The 23705-nt window shown below is 45.5% G+C and overlaps 1 protein-coding gene across 1 annotated transcript in view; it reads right to left on the bottom strand.

The window, feature by feature from the left end:
• Positions 1-13558, bottom strand: part of LOC311129621 (threonine aspartase 1-like) — a 107178-nt gene extending 93620 nt beyond the window's left edge. The window contains exons 1-4 of the mRNA XM_084161968.1: positions 13395-13558; positions 12516-12737; positions 11737-11804; positions 6290-6358 (exon numbers count right to left, since the gene is read on the bottom strand). Coding sequence (XP_084018094.1) covers positions 6290-6358; positions 11737-11804; positions 12516-12663 — 285 coding nt within the window. The 5' untranslated portion in view covers positions 12664-12737; positions 13395-13558. The remainder of the gene's footprint in view (positions 1-6289; positions 6359-11736; positions 11805-12515; positions 12738-13394) is intronic.
• Between the last annotated feature and the right edge of the window lie 10147 nt (positions 13559-23705).

Here is a 23705-nt window from a genome sequence, read left to right as displayed (position 1 = left end):
TAACATCTATAATTAGACCACAGCTACTTAGTCCTACTGTCCCCCCCCCCCCCACACAACATCTATAATTAGACCACAGCTACTTAGTCCTACTGCCCCCCCCTCCACATAACATCTATAATTAGACCACAGCTACTTAGTCCTACTGTCCCCCCCCCCCCCTCCACATAACATCTATAATTAGACCACAGCTACTTAGTCCTACTGTCCCCCCCCCCCCACATAACATCTATAATTAGACCACAGCTACTTAGTCCTACTGTCCCCCCCTCCCCCCCCTCCACATAACATCTATAATTAGACCACAGCTACTTAGTCCTACTGTCCCCCCCCCCTCCACATAACATCTATAATTAGACCACAGCTACTTAGTCCTACTGTCCCCCCCCCCCCCCTCCACATAACATCTATAATTAGACCACAGCTACTTAGTCCTACTGTCCCCCCCCCCCCCCTCCACATAACATCTATAATTAGACCACAGCTACTTAGTCCTACTGTCCCCCCCCCCCCTCCACATAACATCTATAATTAGACCACAGCTACTTAGTCCTACTGTCCCCCCCCCCCCTCCTCCCACATAACATCTATAATTAGACCACAGCTACTTAGTCCTACTGTCCCCCCCCCCCCTCCACATAACATCTATAATTAGACCACAGCTACTTAGTCCTACTGACCCCCCCCCCCCCTCCACATAACATCTATAATTAGACCACAGCTACTTAGTCCTACTGCCCCCCCCCCCTCCTCCACATAACATCTATAATTAGACCACAGCTACTTAGTCCTACTGTCCCCCCCCCCCTCCACATAACATCTATAATTAGACCACAGCTACTTAGTCCTACTGTCCCCCCCCCCTCCACATAACATCTATAATTAGACCACAGCTACTTAGTCCTACTGTCCCCCCCCCTCCACATAACATCTATAATTAGACCACAGCTACTTAGTCCTACTGTCCCCCCCCCCCTCCACATAACATCTATAATTAGACCACAGCTACTTAGTCCTACTGTCCCCCCCTCCCCCCCTCCACATAACATCTATAATTAGACCACAGCTACTTAGTCCTACTGTCCCCCCCCCCCCCTCCACATAACATCTATAATTAGACCACAGCTACTTAGTCCTACTGTCCCCCCCTCCCCCCCCTCCACATAACATCTATAATTAGACCACAGCTACTTAGTCCTACTGTCCCCCCCTCCCCCCCCTCCACATAACATCTATAATTAGACCACAGCTACTTAGTCCTACTGTCCCCCCCTCCCCCCCCTCCACATAACATCTATAATTAGACCACAGCTACTTAGTCCTACTGTCCCCCCCCCCCCTCCACATAACATCTATAATTAGACCACAGCTACTTAGTCCTACTGTCCCCCCCCCCCTCCACATAACATCTATAATTAGACCACAGCTACTTAGTCCTACTGTCCCCCCCCCTCCACATAACATCTATAATTAGACCACAGCTACTTAGTCCTACTGTCCCCCCCCCCCCCCCCTCCACATAACATCTATAATTAGACCACAGCTACTTAGTCCTACTGTCCCGTCCCCCCCTCCACATAACATCTATAATTAGACCACAGCTACTTAGTCCTACTGTCCCCCCCCCCCCTCCACATAACATCTATAATTAGACCACAGCTACTTAGTCCTACTGTCCCCCCCCCCCCCACATAACATCTATAATTAGACCACAGCTACTTAGTCCTACTGTCCCCCCCCCCCTCCACATAACATCTATAATTAGACCACAGCTACTTAGTCCTACTGTCCCCCCCCCCCTCCACATAACATCTATAATTAGACCACAGCTACTTAGTCCTACTGTCCCCCCCCCCCCCACATAACATCTATAATTAGACCACAGCTACTTAGTCCTACTGTCCCCCCCCCCCCCTCCACATAACATCTATAATTAGACCACAGCTACTTAGTCCTACTGTCCCCCCCCCCCCCTCCACATAACATCTATAATTAGACCACAGCTACTTAGTCCTACTGACCCCCCCCCCCCTCCACATAACATCTATAATTAGACCACAGCTACTTAGTCCTACTGTCCCCCCCCCCCCTCCACACAACATCTATAATTAGACCACAGCTACTTAGTCCTACTGTCCCCCCCCCCCCTCCACACAACATCTATAATTAGACCACAGCTACTTAGTCCTACTGCCCCCCCCCCCCCTCCACATAACATCTATAATTAGACCACAGCTACTTAGTCCTACTGTCCCCCCCCCCCCACATAACATCTATAATTAGACCACAGCTACTTAGTCCTACTGTCCCCCCCCCCTCCACATAACATCTATAATTAGACCACAGCTACTTAGTCCTACTGTCCCCCCCCCTCCACATAACATCTATAATTAGACCACAGCTACTTAGTCCTACTGTCCCCCCCCCCTCCACATAACATCTATAATTAGACCACAGCTACTTAGTCCTACTGTCCCCCCCCCCCCACATAACATCTATAATTAGACCACAGCTACTTAGTCCTACTGTCCCCCCCCCCCCCTCCACATAACATCTATAATTAGACCACAGCTACTTAGTCCTACTGTCCCCCCCCCCCCCCCTCCACATAACATCTATAATTAGACCACAGCTACTTAGTCCTACTGACCCCCCCCCCCCCTCCACATAACATCTATAATTAGACCACAGCTACTTAGTCCTACTGTCCCCCCCCCCCTCCACACAACATCTATAATTAGACCACAGCTACTTAGTCCTACTGTCCCCCCCCCCTCCACATAACATCTATAATTAGACCACAGCTACTTAGTCCTACTGTCCCCCCCCCCCCCCCCCTCCACATAACATCTATAATTAGACCACAGCTACTTAGTCCTACTGCCCCCCCCCCCCCCTCCACACAACATCTATAATTAGACCACAGCTACTTAGTCCTACTGCCCCCCCCCCCCCCCCCTCCACATAACATCTATAATTAGACCACAGCTACTTAGTCCTACTGTCCCCCCCCCCCCCCCCCCCTCCACATAACATCTATAATTAGACCACAGCTACTTAGTCCTACTGTCCCCCCCCCCCCCCCCCTCCACATAACATCTATAATTAGACCACAGCTACTTAGTCCTACTGTCCCCCCCCCCCCCCCCCCTCCACATAACATCTATAATTAGACCACAGCTACTTAGTCCTACTGCCCCCCCCCCCACATAACATCTATAATTAGACCACAGCTACTTAGTCCTACTGCCCCCCCCCCCCCCTCCACACAACATCTATAATTAGACCACAGCTACTTAGTCCTACTGCCCCCCCCCCCCCCCTCCACATAACATCTATAATTAGACCACAGCTACTTAGTCCTACTGTCCCCCCCCCCCCCCCCCTCCACATAACATCTATAATTAGACCACAGCTACTTAGTCCTACTGCCCCCCCCCCCACATAACATCTATAATTAGACCACAGCTACTTAGTCCTACTGCCCCCCCCCCCCCCCCCCTCCACATAACATCTATAATTAGACCACAGCTACTTAGTCCTACTGTCCCCCCCCCCCCCCCTCCACATAACATCTATAATTAGACCACAGCTACTTAGTCCTACTGTCCCCCCCCCCCCCCTCCACATAACATCTATAATTAGACCACAGCTACTTAGTCCTACTGTCCCCCCCCACTCCACATAACATCTATAATTAGACCACAGCTACTTAGTCCTACTGTCCCCCCCCCCCCCTCCACATAACATCTATAATTAGACCACAGCTACTTAGTCCTATGTTGAGGCCTACCTTATTTCTCAGAATGAGAACGAGTTGCTAATTCCTTATATAATTGTGTTTTATGCTTATTGCAAATGTATAAAACACAGACTAGACGGCTATTATAACAGTCTGTGGTTAAAATGCTGCTTGTGGTACCGCAATGCCACGCACTACAAACTGCTGTTTAGTTTTCCAGAATCAATGTTCATTGAAACTCCTGTTTTAGTATCGTCTGCTCTGCTCGCAATGTTAGGAGTTGAGACACAAAACGGGTATCGTTAGAAAGGTTAAGTCATGACACACAGTCTACAGTCATGACACAGTCTACAGTCATGACACAGCCTACAGTCATGACACACAGTCTACAGTCATGACACAGTCTACAGTCATGACACAGCCTACAGTCATGATACACAGTCTACAGTCATGACACACAGTCTACAGTCATGACACACAGCCTACAGTCATGACACACAGCCTACAGTCATGACACACAGCCTACAGTCATGACACACATTCTACAGTCATGACACACAATCTAGTCATGACACACAGTCTACAGTCATGACACACAGTCTACAGTCATGACACACAGCCTACAGTCATGACACACATTCTACAGTCATGACACACAATCTAGTCATGACACACAGCCTACAGTCATGACACACAGCCTACAGTCATGACACACAGTCGACAATCATGACACACAGTCGACAGTCATGACACACAGTCGACAGTCATGACACACAGTCGACAGTCATGACACACAGCCTACAGTCATGACACACAGCCTACAGTCATGACACACAGCCTACAGTCATGACACACAATCTAGTCATGACACACAGTCGACAGTCATGACACACAGTCGACAGTCATGACACACAGTCGACAGTCATGACACACAGTCGACAGTCATGACACACAGTCCACAGTCATGACACACAGTCGACAGTCATGACACACAGTCCACAGTCATGACACACAGTCCACAGTCATGAGACACAGCCTACAGTCATGACACACAGTCTACAGTCATGACACACAGCCTACAGTCATGACACACAGTCTACAAACATGACACACAGTCTACAGTCATGACACACAGTCTACAGTCATGACACACAGCCTACAGTCATGACACACAGTCTACAGTCATGACACACAGCCTACAGTCATGACACACAGTCTACAAACATGACACACAGCCTACAGTCATGACACACAGTCTACAGTCATGACACACAGTGACAGTCATGACACACAGTCGACAGTCATTACACACAGTCGACAGTCATTACACACATTCGACAGTCAGGACACACAGCCTACAGTCATGACACACAGCCTACAGTCATGACACACAGCCTACAGTCATGACACACATTCTACAGTCATGACACAATCTAGTCATGACACACAGTCTACAGTCATGACACACAGTCGACAGTCATGACACACAGCCTACAGTCATTACACACAGCATACAGTCATGACACAGCCTAAATCATGACACACAGCCTACAGTCATGACACACAGTCTACAGTCATGACACACAGTCTACAGTCATGACACACAGCCTACAGTCATTACACACAGCATACAGTCATGACACAGCCTAAATCATGACACACAGCCTACAGTCATGACACACAGTCTACAGTCATGACACACAGTCTACAGTCAGGACACACAGTCTACAGTCATGACACACAGTCTACAGTCATGACACACAGTCTACAGTCATGACACACAGTCTACAGTCATGACACACAGCCTACAGTCATTACACACAGCATACAGTCATGACACAGCCTAAATCATGACACACAGCCTACAGTCATTACACACAGCATACAGTCATGACACAGCCTAAATCATGACACACAGCCTACAGTCATGACACACAGTCTACAGTCATGACACACAGTCTACAGTCAGGACACACAGTCTACAGTCATGACACACAGTCTACAGTCATGACACACAGTCTACAGTCATGACACACAGTCTACAGTCAGGACACACAGTCTACAGTCATGACACACAGTCTACAGTCATGACACACAGTCTACAGTCAGGACACACAGTCTACAGTCATGACACACAGTCTACAGTCATGACACAGTCTACAGTCATGACACACAGTCTACAGTCATGACACACAGTCTACAGTCAGGACACACAGTCTACAGTCATGACACACAGCACAGAAGGAGTGAATGAGACGAGACCAAAAAGACAACATGAGAACAAGCAGACATAAACACTCAGAAAAACAGAAAATAAAAAACGTGATTCTTGCGATACATCCATTTGGAATATCGCGCAAAAACATACATTTGAATGAATCAAATGAATTGTATATATCGCCCAGCCCTAACGGGTAATAGAATACATTTATTCTGGTTCCAAGAACCAACAACCTCAAGCTGACACACACACACACACAGAGAGACACACACACACACACACACACACACACACACAGACACAGACACACAGAGAGACACACAAACCTCAAGCTCAACAAGGGCTGCGGTCACAGCGTCCACTGCCAGAGCACCGGCTTTCAGTCTGTCCACAGCCTGAAAGAAAGAAAGGGAAAGACGGACGTCACGTGATACGTAGGACAGTTTATACTAGTCGTGTTCATGAGGCATGTGACAGAAGAAAAGGGACTGAAACAGGGAGAGTCTACCTGGACTTATCCAGTGTTGTCCGTTGCATGCCCTAATGAACACAACCCATGGGGATCACATAGAGACACTGAGTCATTACAGTACAGAGACAGTACAGAGACAGTACAGAGACAGTACAGAGACAGAGACAGTACAGAGACAGAGACAGTACAGAGACAGTACAGAGACAGAGACAGTACAGAGACAGACACAGTACAGAGACAGTACAGAGACAGTACAGAGAGAGACAGTACAGAGACAGTACAGAGAGAGACAGTACAGAGACAGAGACAGTACAGAGACAGAGACAGTACAGAGACAGTACAGAGACAGAGACAGTACAGAGACAGTACATAGACAGAGACAGTACAGAGACAGTACAGAGACAGAGACAGTACAGAGACAGAGACAGTACAGAGACAGAGACAGTACAGAGACAGTACAGAGACAGTACAGAGACAGAGACAGTACAGAGACAGTACAGAGACAGAGACAGTACAGAGAGAGACAGTACAGAGACAGTACAGAGACAAAGACAGTACAGAGACAGAGACAGTACAGAGATAGTACAGAGACAGAGACAGTACAGAGACAGTACAGAGACAGAGACAGTACAGAGAGAGACAGTACAGAGACAGAGACAGTACAGAGACAGAGACAGTACAGAGACAGAGACAGTACAGAGACAGAGACAGTACAGAGAGAGACAATACAGAGACAGAGACAGTAAAGAGACAGAGACAGTACAGAGACAGTACAGAGACAGAGACAGTACAGAGACAGAGACAGAACAGAGACAGATCAGAGACAGTACAGAGACAGATCAGAGACAGAGACAGTACAGAGACAGAGACAGTACAGAGACAGAGACAGTACAGAGACAGTACAGAGACAGAGACAGTACAGAGACAGAACAGAGACAGTACAGAGACAGAGACAGTACCGAGACAGTACAGAGACAGTACAGAGACAGAGACAGAACAGAGACAGTACAGAGACAGAGACAGTACAGAGACAGTATAGAGACAGAGACAGTACAGAGACAGAACAGAGACAGTACAGAGACAGAGACAGTACAGAGACAGAACAGAGACAGTACAGAGACAGAGACAGAACAGAGACAGTACAGAGACAGAGACAGTACAGAGACAGAGACAGAATAGAGACAGTACAGAGACAGTATAGAGACAGAGACAGTACAGAGACAGAGACAGTACAGAGACAGAACAGAGACAGTACAGAGACAGAGACAGAACAGAGACAGTACAGAGACAGAGACAGAACAGAGACAGTACAGAGACAGAGACAGAACAGAGACAGTACAGAGACAGAGACAGTACAGAGACAGTACAGAGACAGAGACAGTACAGAGACAGAACAGAGACAGTACAGAGACAGAACAGAGACAGAGACAGAACAGAGACAGTACAGAGACAGAGAGAGAGACAGAGACAGTACAGAGACAGTACAGAGACAGAGACAGTACAGAGACAGAGACAGTACAGAGACAGAGACAGTACAGAGACAGTACATAGACAGTACATAGACAGAACAGAGACAGAGACAGTACAGAGACAGAGGCAGTACAGAGACAGAGGCAGTACAGAGACAGTACATAGACAGAGACAGTACAGAGGCAGTACAGAGACAGAACAGAGACAAAGACAGTACAGAGACAGAGACAGTACAGAGGCAGTACATAGACAGAGAAAGTACAGAGGCAGTACATAGACAGAGACAGTACAGAGACAGAGACAGTACAGAGACAGTACAGAGGCAGTACATAGACAGAGACAGTAGAGAGACAGTACAGAGGCAGTACATAGACAGAGACAGTACAGAGACAGAGACAGTACAGAGGCAGTACAGAGACAGAGATAGAACAGAGACAGTACAGAGGCAGTACATAGACAGAACAGAGACAGTACAGAGACAGAACAGAGACAAAGACAGTACAGAGACAGAGGCAGTACAGAGACAGAGGCAGTACAGAGACAGTACAGAGGCAGTACATAGACAGAGACAGTACAGAGACAGTACAGAGACAGTACAGAGACAGAACAGAGACAGAACAGAGACAGTACAGAGACAGAGACAGTACAGAGACAGAGACAGAGACAGAACAGAGACAGTACAGAGACAGTATAGAGACAGAGACAGTACAGAGACAGAGACAGTACAGAGACAGAACAGAGACAGTACAGAGACAGAGACAGAACAGAGACAGTACAGAGACAGAGACAGAACAGAGACAGAACAGAGACAGTACAGAGACAGTACAGAGGCAGTACATAGACAGAGACAGTACAGAGACAGTACAGAGACAGTACAGAGACAGAACAGAGACAGAACAGAGACAGTACAGAGACAGAGACAGTACAGAGACAGAGACAGAGACAGAACAGAGACAGTACAGAGACAGTATAGAGACAGAGACAGTACAGAGACAGAGACAGTACAGAGACAGAACAGAGACAGTACAGAGACAGAGACAGAACAGAGACAGTACAGAGACAGAGACAGAACAGAGACAGAACAGAGACAGTACAGAGACAGTACAGAGACAGAGACAGTACAGAGACAGTACAGAGACAGAGACAGTACAGAGACAGAACAGAGACAGTACAGAGACAGAACAGAGACAGAGACAGAACAGAGACAGAACAGAGCCAGAGACAGAACAGAGCCAGAGACAGTACAGAGACAGAGAGAGAGACAGAGACAGTACAGAGACAGTACAGAGACAGAGACAGTACAGAGACAGAGACAGTACAGAGACAGAGACAGTACAGAGACAGAGACAGTACAGAGACAGAGACAGTACAGAGGCAGTACAGAGGCAGTACATAGACAGAGACAGTACAGAGACAGTACAAGCACAGCACTTATACAATTGACTTCAGTGCGGCTTTTGACATTATCGATCATAGTCTGCTGCAGGAAAAACGTATGTGTTATGGCTTTACACCCCCTGCATAAAGAGTTACCTGCCCAACAGAACACAGAGGGTGTTCTTTAATGGAAGCCTCTCCAACATAATCCAGATAGAATCAGGAATTCCCCAGGGCAGCTGTCTAGGCCCCTTACTTTTTTCAATCTTTACTAACCACTTGAAGTAAAGCCAGTGTGTCTATGTATGGGGCGGCAGGTATGTTAGTGGTTAAGAGTGTTGTGCCAGTAACCGAAAGGTCGCTGGTTCTAATCCCCCGAGCCGACTAGGTGAAAAATCTGTCGATGTGCCCTTGAGCAAGGCACTTAACCCTAATTGCTGCTGTAAGTCGCTCTGGATAAGAGCGTCTGCTAAATGACTACAATGTATGCGGATGACTCAACACTATACACGTCAGCTACTACAGCATCTGAAATGACTGCAACACTTAAAGAGTTGCAGTTAGTTTCAGAATGGGTGGCAAGGAATAAGTTAGTCCTAAATATTTCAAAAACGTTTTTAAAAACGTTGTATTTGGGACAAATAATTCACTAAATCCTAAACCTCAACTAAATATTCTAATGAATAATGTGGAAATTGAGCAAGTTGAGGAGACTAAACTGCTTGGAGTAACCCTGGATTGTAAACTGTCATGGTCAAAACATATTGATACAACAGTAGCTAGGATGGGGAGAAGTCTGTCTATAATTAAGCTCTGCTCTGCCTTCTTAACAACACTATCAACAAGGCAGGTCCTACAGGCCCTAGTTTTGTTGCACCTGGACTACTGTTCAGTCATGTGGTCAGGTGCCACAAAGAGGGCCTTAAGAAAATTGTAATTAGCTCAGAACAGGGCAGCACGGCTGGCGCTTGGATGTACACAGAGAGCTAACATTAATAATATGCATGTCAATCTCTCCTGGCTCAAAGTAGAGGAGAGATTGACTTCATCACTACTTGTATTTGTGAGCGATATTGACATGTTGAATGCACCGAGCTGTCTGTTTAAACTACTTGCACACAGCTCAGACACCCATGCATACCCCACAAGACATGCCACCAGGTCTCTTCACAGTCCCCAAGTCCAGAACAGACTATGGGAGGCGCACAGTACTACATAGAGCCATGACTACATGGAACTCTATTCCACATCAAGTAACTGATGCAAGCAGTAGAATCAGATTTTAAAAACAGATTAAAATACACCTTATGGAACAGCGGAGACTGTGAAGCAACACAAACATAGGCACAGACACATGCATACACACGATAACATACGCTCTATACACACACGTACAACTGGATGTTGTGTTATAGATATGTGGTTTGCCGGACCCCAGGAAGAGTAGCTGCTGCCTTGGCAGGAACTAATGGGGATCCATAATAAATACAAATACAAAGTACAGAGACAGCACAGAGACAGAGACAGCAGAGAGACCGAGACAGCACAGAGAGAACACAGAGACAGAGACAGTACAGAGACAGTATAGTGACAGAGACAGAGACAGTAGAGACATCACAGTGACCGTATAGCGACAGAGACAGTACAGAGACAGTATAGCGACAGAGACAGTATAGCGACAGAGACAGTACAGAGACAGTATAGAGACAGAGACAGTACAGAGACAGTATAGAGACAGAGACAGAGACAGTAGAGACATCACAGTGACCGTATAGCGACAGAGACAGTACAGAGACAGTATAGCGACAGAGACAGTATAGCGACAGAGACAGTACAGAGACAGTATAGAGACAGAGACAGTACAGAGACAGTATAGAGACAGAGACAGTATAGAGACAGAGACAGTACAGAGACAGTATAGAGACAGAGACAGTACAGAGACAGACTTGGACAGACAGCCATTTTCCCCATGGACATCTGTAGCTGCTCTAATCTGATATCAACGTTGGACTATTAAATAAAAGTAAAGAGGTTTTCCACAGTACAAAGTTGAAACAGAAAATGTGGAACATAACATTACAGCGTGTAGTTTCCTCCGGCCAGCTGAGACTGACGATGGCGTGTTTTCAACACATAACTCACATTCCCTGGCACACACTGCCTCATACGGACTCCTCTCTGAAGTCTGAGGGTGCGTTCCAGATAGCACCCTATTCCCTATGTAGTGGTCCACTATGAGCCCTGGTCAAAAGTAGTGCACTACATAGGGAATGGGGTGATATCTGGTATGCAACCTGATCCCTCCCTTCCATCCTGATCTGAACAGCACCACTGCACTGTAGTCTCGGGCTGCATCTCAATACTCTAGCGGCTTCCTCTCCCTGTATCCTTTCCTGCATTCTGCACTGATAAGGAAGCACTGGACAAGTCAAACCAACGTCAAAGCAAACTCACTCTCTGGCAAGCTCTCTTGCAGACTTGCTTGTATTCCTTGGCTTTGGATTCAGAGTGGTATCCTGCTCCTGAAAAACAAAGAAATGGAAAAAGACGGGTATGTCATGAAAAAGGTTGCTACCAAATTCATCAGCAGAGACAGTGTGTTGTTTTCGACCGCTGGTTAATGATGATATCATCCTACAACCATTGTGTTTGCCTCTCTTTCACTGTCTGCATAGCAGGCTAAGTCAGTCGCCATACTTGCGTTCTAAATAGTTGTATTTTTGGGTATGCGAAAATAGAACGTTTTACAGTATGTGAAATTTCGAAAATGTAGGATACTTTAAATGCCAGGATGTCATAGTCATTTCTACACACTAGCGAGGAAGAGAATAGTATTTTCACACCCACGTGTGTTTGACAATTGCTGACTGAGAATCAGAATAGGGGACACGCGCTACAAAAATGTACGAATGGTGGGAAACAAGCTATCTAATCTAAGCGTGACTGCGCATTAGAACGTGGCAAGACAGATGTCGGACACGGCCGTGGTCGTGCTTCAGTGTGATAACAGATTCAGTACAGACAGTCAACGTCACTGGTAACTTATCCTATCACCGGTAACTTATCCTATCACAGGTAACTTATCCTATCACAGGTAACTTATCCTATCACAGGTAACTTATCCTATCACAGGTAACTTATCCTATCACAGGTGACTTATCCTATCACAGGTAACTGAATGTCATCTTAAAGGCTAATGATGTAGCACAGTAAGGTACAGTAAGTATACCAACCTGCATGCACCAATACAAACCCAACAGCTTTCCCCGTGTCATTCCTGTCAGTAGTAGCGTCCTGTGGTGTGACTGTGGAACAGGAGTCAGGCGAGGTGGGGGGCAGGGGGGGTTGTTGCTCTTCAGCACAGTTCAGTGGAGTCTCCATAACCCCACCAGCACACCTCCACGTGCATCATGGACCGTTAGCCACGGGCAACACTGGCATCTTGGCTCTCACACCTGCCAGGAAGGAACATAAAAGGAGAGATGGCATTTGTCCTACTAGGGATGGTGGCTAAAGCATCGGTGTGCCACAATTCATAGACGAGTTGTATTTTGCAAATGCGTACACGCAGAGTCAACAGTCATCTGATGAACATGATCTATTAACGTTATGTGGATTGAACTGTGCTTTGACATTCTGGATAACTAGGTGCAGACATTAAAAGGCGCACGATATAATTTCCAGTTCACTCCTGCTTGGGGGAAAAGCTCACCACACACGTCAACTGAGTGGGACACACTGTTGCTGCAGGGGTTGTTTGACTGAGATGGACGGGTTGCCTCCCACAATGTAAACAATGTGATTTCCGAGACTAGATGGATTGGTCATTCAGACTGGCATGCCATTGTAGGCATTAGCTAACTGGCTAGTCTGTCTGCAAGTTAGCAAGCTAGCTAGCCTTAACGTCTGGTAGTTTCCGATCAAATTGGTTTAAAAATAAGAGTGGCTAACTAGCGACAGAGAAATGTAGCATGTTTCTCTGGGTGCCTAGCTACAGCATGCAAATATTCGCTGACAGCTAACGTTTTGCGAAAACTGAGCATGCTAGCTAGCTACTAACTAGGCTAGCTAGCTACATAGCATAGCATCCACATTTCGAAGACTCGACTTACTCGACTGTAAACTTATTTGTGCACGAATCTGCTAACTAGCTGCCACACTAGTAAAGACCCGGTTCATGTTTTTCTGTTTATGTGAAAATGTACTTTACTATCAAAAACTTTGCAAGTTGAAAGTACTCTGGTTGCGCCTCTGCAGCTAAATCACTTCCGGGTTCAAGGATACGTCACATGACGCGAAGGTGCGCGTCCAAAACATTATTGCTGCATTCACATACCTGTCGGCATTAGGAAACTTGGTAATTTTCGACTTTTGTAAATGTTTATAGTTATACAATTGCCGCCTTCAACCAGTTGGCAAGTCGGAAATTTCCGCGTTTCCTAGTTCCGTCTAGACTTGAACAAGGCATATCTCACGAGTTATACGCTGAACAAAAAATATGAACGCATTATGTAGTGTTGGTTCCATGTTTCATGAGCTGAAATAAAAGATCCCCGAAATGTTCCATACGCACAAACATCTTATTTCTCTCAAATGTTGTGCACAAATGTGTTTACATCCCTGTTAGTGAGCATTTCTCCTTTGCCAAGATAATCTATCAATCTGACAGGTGTGGAATATCAAGAAGCTGATTAAACAGCATGATCATTACACAGGTGCACCTTGTGCTGGGGACGATAAAAGGCCACAATAAAATGTGCAGTTTTGTCACACAACACAATGCCACATATGTCTCAAGTGTTGAGGGAGAGTGCAATTGGCATGCTGACTGCAGGAATGTCCACAAGACACCTGGTCCACCTGTTATTTCTCTACTATAAGCCGCCTCCAACATCGTTTTAGAGAATTTGGCAATACGTCCAACCGGCCTCAAAACCACAGACCACGTGTATGGCGTCGTGTGGGCGAGCGGTTTGCTGATGTAAACGTTGTGAACAGAGTGCCCCATGGTGGCGGTAGGGTTATGGTATGGGCAGGCAAAAGCTACGGACAGCGAACACAATTGCATTTTATTGATGGCAATTTGAATGCACAGAGATACCGTGACGAGATCCCGAGGCCCATTGTCGTGCCATTCATCCGCCGCCATCACCTCATGTTTCAGCATGATAATGCACGGCCCCATGTCGCAAGGATCTGTACACAATTCCTGGAAGATTAAAATGTCTCAGTTCTTCCATGGCCTGCATATTCACCTGACATGTCACCCATTGAGCATGTTTGGGATGCTCTGGATCGACGTGTACGACAGCGTGTTCCAGTTCCCGCCAATATCCAGGAACTTCGCACAGCCATTGAAGAGGATTGGGACAACATTCCACAGGACACAATCAACAGCCTGATCAACTCTATGCATGAGGCAAATGGTGGTCACACCAGATACTGACTGGTTTTCTGATCCACAACCCTACCCTCTGTATTCCCAGTCAAGTGAAATCCATAGCTCAGGGCCTAATTTATTTATTTCAATTAACTGATTTCCTTATATGAAGTGTAACTCAGTAAAATCTTTGAATTTTTGCTCAGTATACATGGGAGACTATTACCGTGTTCACGTGCCAGTCGGAATTAGGAAACTCTGAAATGTGCGATTTGCTAATAGTTTGTAGTTCCTGTATACACGTGCCACGTTCAACCAGTTAGCAAGTCCTAGTTTCCTATTTCCGAATAGCATGTGAACGCGGCACACAGATCAAAACCACTACGAATAGAGAGCAATAGTAACGGCATCGTTTTGTAGGCACCAACTCCGCCATGATTCGTTGGCCAAAGCCTATTGGGAAATGAATGGAGTTTTTGGATGGTTTTTGGATAAATGACTAAAATAAGGTCTGTGGTAAACACAGGCTTAGGAGATCTTATACGTTTTGTTATATGAGATAATCTTCATCAACTAATGACATTTTTTCGGAATATATATATATATATATATATATTTTTTTTAGCTCATAAAGCACATTAAGGCTTCAGAATTCATAAATGTCACGTTAACTGACTGATATTATCTCCTAACTCTGCGTCAACCTCATTTATCCCACACCCCTATTCTTTCCCCATACATTTTCCCCAGGAATGGCTGAACGAACCAGAGGTAACTGGGTCCCGTGTGGCTCAGTTGGTAGAGCAATGGCGCTTGCAACGCCAAGGTTGTGGGTTCGTTTTCCCACGGGGGGCCAGTATGAAAATGTATGCACTCACTAACTGTAAGTCGCTCTGGATAGGAGCTTATGCTAAATGACGTAAATGTAACTCATTTCCGGTTTTTAGGACTACAAGCTGGCGAGCTCTATAAAATAGAGTAGAATAGGAACAACTCTTGAATGTTATATATATATAATAACAAATCACAGTTTATTCACATTTCATAGTAGCTTAATTCCATGATTGGAAATCAGAATACAACACTACATTCCAATCTGAGAAATATTATTCAACGAACAGGTTTAATTTAGTTTATTAGGATCCCCATTAGATACTACACATGCAGCAGCTACTCTTCCTGGGGTCCACATAAAACATACAAATACATGACAAAGTGCACAATAGACAAGAAGGTTGGTTTCCAAAAGTGTTCAAGAAGAACAGGTCAGCAAGCTCCTTACAGAGAAAGCTTATTGGTCCATTTCATCTCATTATCTGTTTCCAATCCATTGCAACGGGAGAGATGAAATCTTCCCCCCACATCTGGCATGGTTTATCCCAAACATGAGCCAGGCTGGCTGAGACGTATTTACCCCGTACAGATGGCCAGTGGTGTAAAGTACTTAAGTAAAAATACTTTAAAGTACTACTTAAGTAGTTTTTCGGGGTATCTCTACTTTACTATTTATATTTGTGACAACTTTTACTTTTACTTCACTACATTCCTAAAGAAAATAATGTACTTTTTACTCCATACATTTTCCCTGACACCCAAAAGTACTCGTTACATTGTGAATGCTTAACAGGACAGGAAAATGGTCCAATTCACACACTTATCAAGATAACATCCCTGGTCATCCATACTGCCTCTGATCTGGCAGACTCACTAAACACAAATGCTTAGTTTGTAAATGATGTCTGAGTGTTGGAGTGTGCCCCTGGCTAGCCGTAAATAAATAAATAAAAACACGACAATTGTGCCGTCTGGTTTGCTTAATTTAAGGAATTTGAAATAATACATACTTTTACTTTTGATACTTAAGTATATTTAAAACCAAATACTTTTAGACTTTTACTCAAGTAGTATTTTACTGGGTGACTTTCACTTTTACTTGAGTCATTTTCTATGAAGGTATATTTACTTTTACTCAGGTGTGACAGTTAGGGATTTTTTCCACTGCTGCAGATGGCCTCACCTCTGGTAAACTACTACAGACAGTACAGTATACGGAAAAATAATATATTTACATATATTTTAACATGTATGTACATGTATTTACATATATGTACATTACAGATATCGAAAATGTTTAAGACTTATATGTACAAATACTTACAGTACCAGTCAAAAGTTTGGACACATCTACTCATTCCAGGGTTATTATTTGAGCTGTTCTTACCATAATATGGACTTGGTATTTTACCAAATCGGGAAATATTCTGTATACCACTCCTACATTGACACAACTGATTGACTCAAATGCACTAAGAAGGAAAAAAATTCCACAAATTAACTTTTAACAAGGCACACCTGTTAATTGAAATGCATTCCAGGTGACTACCTCGTGAAGCTGGTTGAGAGAATGCCAAGAGTGTGCAAAGCTGTCATCAAGGCAAAGGGTGGCTATTTGAAGAATCTCAAATATAAAATATATTTTGATTTGTTTAACACTTTCTTGGTTACTACATGATTCCATGTGTTATTTCATAGTTTTGATGTCTTCACTATTATTCTACAATGTAGAAAATAGTACAAATAAAGAAAAAACCCTTAAATGAGTAGGTGTCCAAACTTTTGACTGGTACTGTATATTTAAATATGTACAGATGTATGGACATATTATCAAATTGCCAATTTTCATATATTTCTACATACATGTTTATATACAGAATTTAAATAAATAGTGTGGAAATATATTCCAAAATATATATGTTGTCATGTATTTTAATGAATGGAACATAAAATTATATGCATAAAACTACAAAGTTCAGCACTAAATCACAATAGCATGGTGTGGTATACTTTGAAAAGTTTGACCGAAAGACTCATGACTGACAACAACAAAAACAGCTATTTCAATCATCTTTATTTTTTTGTTCAAATCATTTGGTCCATTGTTGAATTGTGTCATGGGATCACACCCAGCTTGCGGAATTAGAAGATTATAAAAATATTGCTTTACTGTCTATCACTATTGCCTCTTTGTTTAACCTTGTGGAGACACATAGCCTATACAGTCGGCTGCTCTGCAGTGCCCCCTGGAGCAGTTTTAGGGGTTGAGTTCCTTCCTCAAGGCCGTGATGGGATCTTTCCTTGTCATCATTTTTGGCCCTTTATGGTGCCAGTACCTGGCAGCAGCAAATTGATATTACCCATAGTACCTCCCTCGGTTTCCCCAAGCTGTACAATCCTGTACACACACACGCACGCGGTCACACACATCACTCTGAGACAGACCCCCTCTTTAGGAACGTTTCATTAGCCCAACCCTAACCACACAGTGACTCGAAACAACCCACAGACTAGACACAGACCTCTACTGGAGGTATTGCTATAGAAATAGAACTCTTAGAATGGGATATCCCCATTCAAGCAATGCACTGTAACAAATTGATGTCAATTTACAGCATTTGATTTTACAGTTAGCTACTGGAATTCTATATTACAGTACAATATTGTAAAGAACAATGCATTATGGGGGTTCAATGGCATTCTGCTAGGTGGCTGATTGCCGTGGTTCAGAGGATCTTTTACCCATTCTAGGAAATACATTTCTATACCTCTCCCAATATGAAGAGGGTGAACCCCAATCCGTTGGTTATTAGAGCACATGTTGATTGAAGAGCTCCCCAGGCCTTTTCCATTCGGTCTAGACAAGTGAATAGATGCTTCATTGTCCAAGACCCCATTGAAGACATGAAAATGAACCAGAGGATATGAGTCAGGTATTAATCATATGGTATGGTTAGTAAAGATGGATGTTGTCATAAGCCAGGGCATTTATATGATCACTTTAATTAGAATAAAACATACCTCTGCCTGTGCGTGTAAACTGCAGGTGGTCTAATCTAGCTCATGTAGGCAGTCTTGCTTGGTTTTAGTAGTCTCTTAAATAATGTCTCTTTCAAACACACTCGCACACACAACCTTTCGCTTCACCCAGATTAATTGTCCCTTTTAGAGCTGCTGGGAGCAGGATATACATGAAATCAGTCTATAAAACAGCCAGGGTCCTCTAACACATCGTTAAGTCATGTCTAATCTAACTAACCATATTGATTTGGGATGCTGAGCATTGCTCAGTCTGTCAGTGACCTCATACAGCGGGGGCTGTTGTTTGGGATTGTTTAGAACAGATACTCAGGAGTCTTAGAAACGCAACATGCAGGATTGGGTTATCACTCCAGACAGGTCAATTCAAACAAACATATTTATTGGATATCTTTCCAAAAGGAAGAGACATTACGGATGAGAACAAGTATGTTAAGTTGTTTATTGGGATGCAGGAATAAGCACTTATTTTTCTATTGACAATTGTTGTTTGTCCATCGTGGATCTGCATCTATTTCAACGGGGAAATGAATTGATTCCTCTATTAGTATGGTTCAATCTGTATGCTGCAACTCTTGTTCACAGGAAAACTGATTTCCCAAGACCAATTCCACACACACAGACACAGACACAGACACAGACACAGACACAGACACAGACACAGACACACACACACCTCAGTCAACTCAATGCTCGTGATCAGAAACTACTGGTCTGGGTGGACTGAAAACAAAGGTATTCTTCTTTAATCATATGAGCAGGATAATGATGTTTGTTTTGGCTCAAGCGGGTTAGAGATGAAAGAATAGTGAAAAGGAGAGAACGGGGGGCAGGAGGATGGGAAGGAGGGAGGGAGAGGGGAAGGGAAGGGAGCGGGAGCCAGGAGGAGAGAAGGAGGGAGGGAGAGGGGAAGGGAAGGGAGCGGGAGCCAGGAGGAGAGAAGGAGGGAGGGGGAGGGAAAGGAGCGGGGGCCAGGAGGAGAGAATGAGGGGGGGAGAAGGGAAGGGAAGGGAGCGGGGGCCAGGAGGAGAGAAGGAGAGAGGGGAGTGGGGGCAAGGAGGAGGGAAGGAGGGAGGGAGAGAAGAAGGGAAGGGAGCAGGGGCCAGGAGGAGAGAATGAGAGAAGGGAGCGGGGGGCCAGGAGGAGAGAAGGAGAGAAGGGAGCGGAGCTGTGGAGGCTTCTACACAGAGACAGGTTGCCTAGTCCTTTATGATAAATAGCGGGTTGCCTAGTCCTGCCTAGTCCTGTATGATAAATAGCGGCTTCCTTTTAAGGCTTCTGTTTAAACGACACGGATGTTACTCACCTGAAATCACATCTACGGTCCAATCAGTTTACCGTTCACACGGTCTATGAAAATCGAAGACATTTTTGCAAACAGTAATTTGTTTGGTTGGACGTTTTGGGTCGACTTAAACAAGACAGCTCCTCCATGTGTACTGGTGGCCCCTGGTCAACCATGTCTATGTGTTTTGATAGAAGCCACGTTTAAAGGTTAAACCCGGTGCCAGAGAATTAGATATTTTCCAAATTAATTTGAAAGGTTCCCCTCTCGTAACTTCTAAAAGATAATGCCACACAAAGAGCTAATATTTAACCACTCAATGCCAAATAGCTTCACATTTAATTACCCCCAGTACATAACGTATGATTCAGTGGAAAAAACTAACTGATGTTATAGTCCAAGGTCTTATGGTATAAGTAAACTATACACTGTAAAAAAAAATCCTGATGTTTTTACGGTAACTGACTGGCAGCCAGTTACCTGTACGTTACTGTAAAAAACAAAAGTACAGTTTACAGTAATGTACTGTTAAACCAAAGTTTCTTTGGATTTTACGGTAACATACTGTACCTGTCTTTCAAAACTAACTTACAGGCCTTCGAAAGTTGTTGTATGTAGTCGACACATTGGGGTAATGGTGTAAATTACCCTGTGACAATCAGTATAATGATACATGCAGCCTGAACCATTTCAACATAACCGGTCTTCAAGCTCTTCAAAACAAATAAACAATCCTTCCTGCATGGAGAAACACGAGGGGAGGAAGCAGTGCAGCATTCCTTCCTGCATGGAGAAACACGAGGGGAGGAAACAGTGCAACATTCCTTCCTGCATGGAGAAACACGAGGGGAGGAAGCAGTGCAACATTCCTTCCTGCATGGAGAAACACGAGGGGAGGAAGCAGTGCAACATTCCTTCCTGCATGGAGAGACATGAGGGGAGGAAGCAGTGCAACATTCCTCCCTGCATGGAGAAACACGAGGGGAGGAAGCAGTGCAACATTCCTTCCTGCATGGAGAAACACGAGGGGAGGAAGCAGTGCAACATTCCTCCCTGCATGGAGAAACACGAGGGGAGGAAGCAGTGCAACATTCCTTCCTGCATGGAGAAACACGAGGGGAGGAAGCAGTGCAACATTCCTCCCTGCATGGAGAAACACGAGGGGAGGAAGCAGTGCAACATTCCTCCCTGCATGGAGAGACACGAGGGGAGGAAGCAGTGCAACATTCCTCCCTGCATGGAGAAACACGAGGGGAGGAAGCAGTGCAACATTCCTTCCTGCATGGAGAAACACGAGGGGAGGAAGCAGTGCAACATTCCTTCCTGCATGGAGAGACACGAGGGGAGGAAGCAGTGCAACATTCCTTCCTGCATGGAGAAACACGAGGGGAGGAAGCAGTGCAACATTCCTTCCTGCATGGAGAAACACGAGGGGAGGAAGCAGTGCAACATTCCTTCCTGCATGGAGAGACACGAGGGGAGGAAGCAGTGCAACATTCCTTCCTGCATGGAGAAACACGAGGGGAGGAAGCAGTGCAACATCCCTTCCTGCATGGAGAGACACGAGGGGAGGAAGCAGTGCAACATTCCTTCCTGCATGGAGAGACACGAGGGGAGGAAGCAGTGCAACATTCCTTCCTGCATGGAGAGACACGAGGGGAGGAAGCAGTGCAACATTCCTTCCTGCATGGAGAGACACGAGGGGAGGAAACAGTGCAACATTCCTTCCTGCATGGAGAGACACGAGGGGAGGAAGCAGTGCAACATTCCTTCCTGCATGGAGAGACACGAGGGGAGGAAGCAGTGCAACATTCCTTCCTGCATGGAGAGACACGAGGGGAGGAAGCAGTGCAACATTCCTTCCTGCATGGAGAGACACGAGGGGAGGAAGCAGTGCAACATTCCTTCCTGCATGGAGAGACACGAGGGGAGGAAGCAGTGCAACATTCCTTCCTGCATGGAGAAACAAAGGGGAGGAAGCAGTGCAACATTCCTCCCTGTATGGAGAGACACGAGGGGAGGAAGCAGTGCAACATTCCTTCCTGCATGGAGAAACACGAGGGGAGGAAGCAGTGCAACATTCCTTCCTGCATGGAGAAACACGAGGGGAGGAAGCAGTGCAACATTCCTTCCTGCATGGAGAAACACGAGGGGAGGAAGCAGGCGCCAGACTGTGCTATGGAGAGACCCTCCACTCTTTGTTAAACACAGAGCTGTTATAAAGACATTCAGTCAAAGCTACAACCCACATGAATACTGCAGGAAAACACTCAAAAAGGGGAAAACGTTATGCTTCTTTAAATCATTCAGTAACCAATGAAACACACTGACTGGCTGCAACTCCAAACCCGGCCTGAGCACACGCAGACTGAAATGCACCGGCTGGCCGATTCCCACCAGACCCATACAGTCTAAAACACACCGGCTGGCTGATTCCCACCAGACCCATGCAGTCTAAAACACACCGGCTGGCTGATTCCCACCAGACCCATGCAGTCTAAAACACACCGACTGGCTGATTCCCACCAGACCCATACAGTCTAAAACACACCGGCTGGCTGATTCCCACCAGACCCATACAGTCTAAAACACACCGGCTGGCTGATTCCCACCAGACCCATGCAGTCTAAAACACACCGACTGGCTGATTCCCACCAGACCCATACAGTCTAAAACACACCGGCTGGCTGATTCCCACCAGACCCATGCAGTCTAAAACACACCGGCTGGCTGATTCCCACCAGACCCATGCAGTCTGAAACTAACTGGCTGGCTGATTCCCACCAGACCCATGCAGTCTAAAACACACCGACTGGCTGATTCCCACCAGACCCATGCAGTCTAAAACACACCGACTGGCTGATTCCCACCAGACCCATACAGTCTAAAACACACCGGCTGGCTGATTCCCACCAGACCCATGCAGTCTAAAACACACCGGCTGGCTGATTCCCACCAGACCCATGCAGTCTAAAACACACCGGCTGGCTGATTCCCACCAGACCCATGCAGTCTAAAACACACCGGCTGGCCGATTCCCACCAGACCCATGCAGTCTAAAACATGGCCGGGCTGGACCAGGACTAAGCCGCTGACAGTAAACAGTGTCCAGTTCAGTTTATCCCCAAGTAACTCTCTCTAAAAACCATCCATGGAATGAGTCTCTCTGTGTGTGTGTGTGTGTGTGTGTGTGTGTGTGTGTGTGTGTGTTTAGTCAGAGTCCTGTGAGGGTTTTAATGAGGGCAGCGCTTCATAACCAGGACACATGCCTACATGTGTGACAAACATTGGGAGCTTTATTTTGAATATGCAAAATGGACCCTAAACTACTTCATTTTTGCATCAGCCCTTTCTTAGTATTCTCCAGTCAGTCTTGTAAAAGGTGATTAACTATGTTGTTTATGTGATGGAAAATACATAAATATTTCCTCATCCCGTTGGGGGGGTGGAGCAAAACAAGTGCAGACTAGACTGAATGTGACACATTGTGAAGTATTTATCATCTGTGTAAATTCCTTCCTGCCTGTATGTGTGTGTGTGTGCGTGCGTTAAATCAAACAAATCATTACCCCGTACCAACAGAATCCAGGTCAGCGTCCCAAATTGGCACCCTATTCCCCCCTATATGCCCCCCGGTCAAAAGTAGTGCACTAAAATATGGAATGGGGTGCCATTTGGAACACGGCGGATCTCTATTGTGCTAGTAGCTAGGTTTGGTTACTGTTGGCTCAGAATATGCATACCATGAACACTTACAGTGCCTACCTTCACTCTACTCACTCAGACAGGGGGAACAGCTAGCACCTCTTTAAACCGTACAATTAAGCTGTTAAGAAAGACTAAATCTAAAAAGTCTTGCCACAGAGCGAGGAAGCCAAGACGTCT

The sequence above is a fragment of the Coregonus lavaretus genome (assembly GCF_964263955.1).
Source record: "Coregonus lavaretus genome assembly, chromosome: 1".
Lineage (NCBI taxonomy): Eukaryota > Metazoa > Chordata > Actinopteri > Salmoniformes > Salmonidae > Coregonus > Coregonus lavaretus.
Note: the sequence above shows the minus strand (reverse complement) of the source record. Positions and strands in the feature narration are given on the sequence as shown.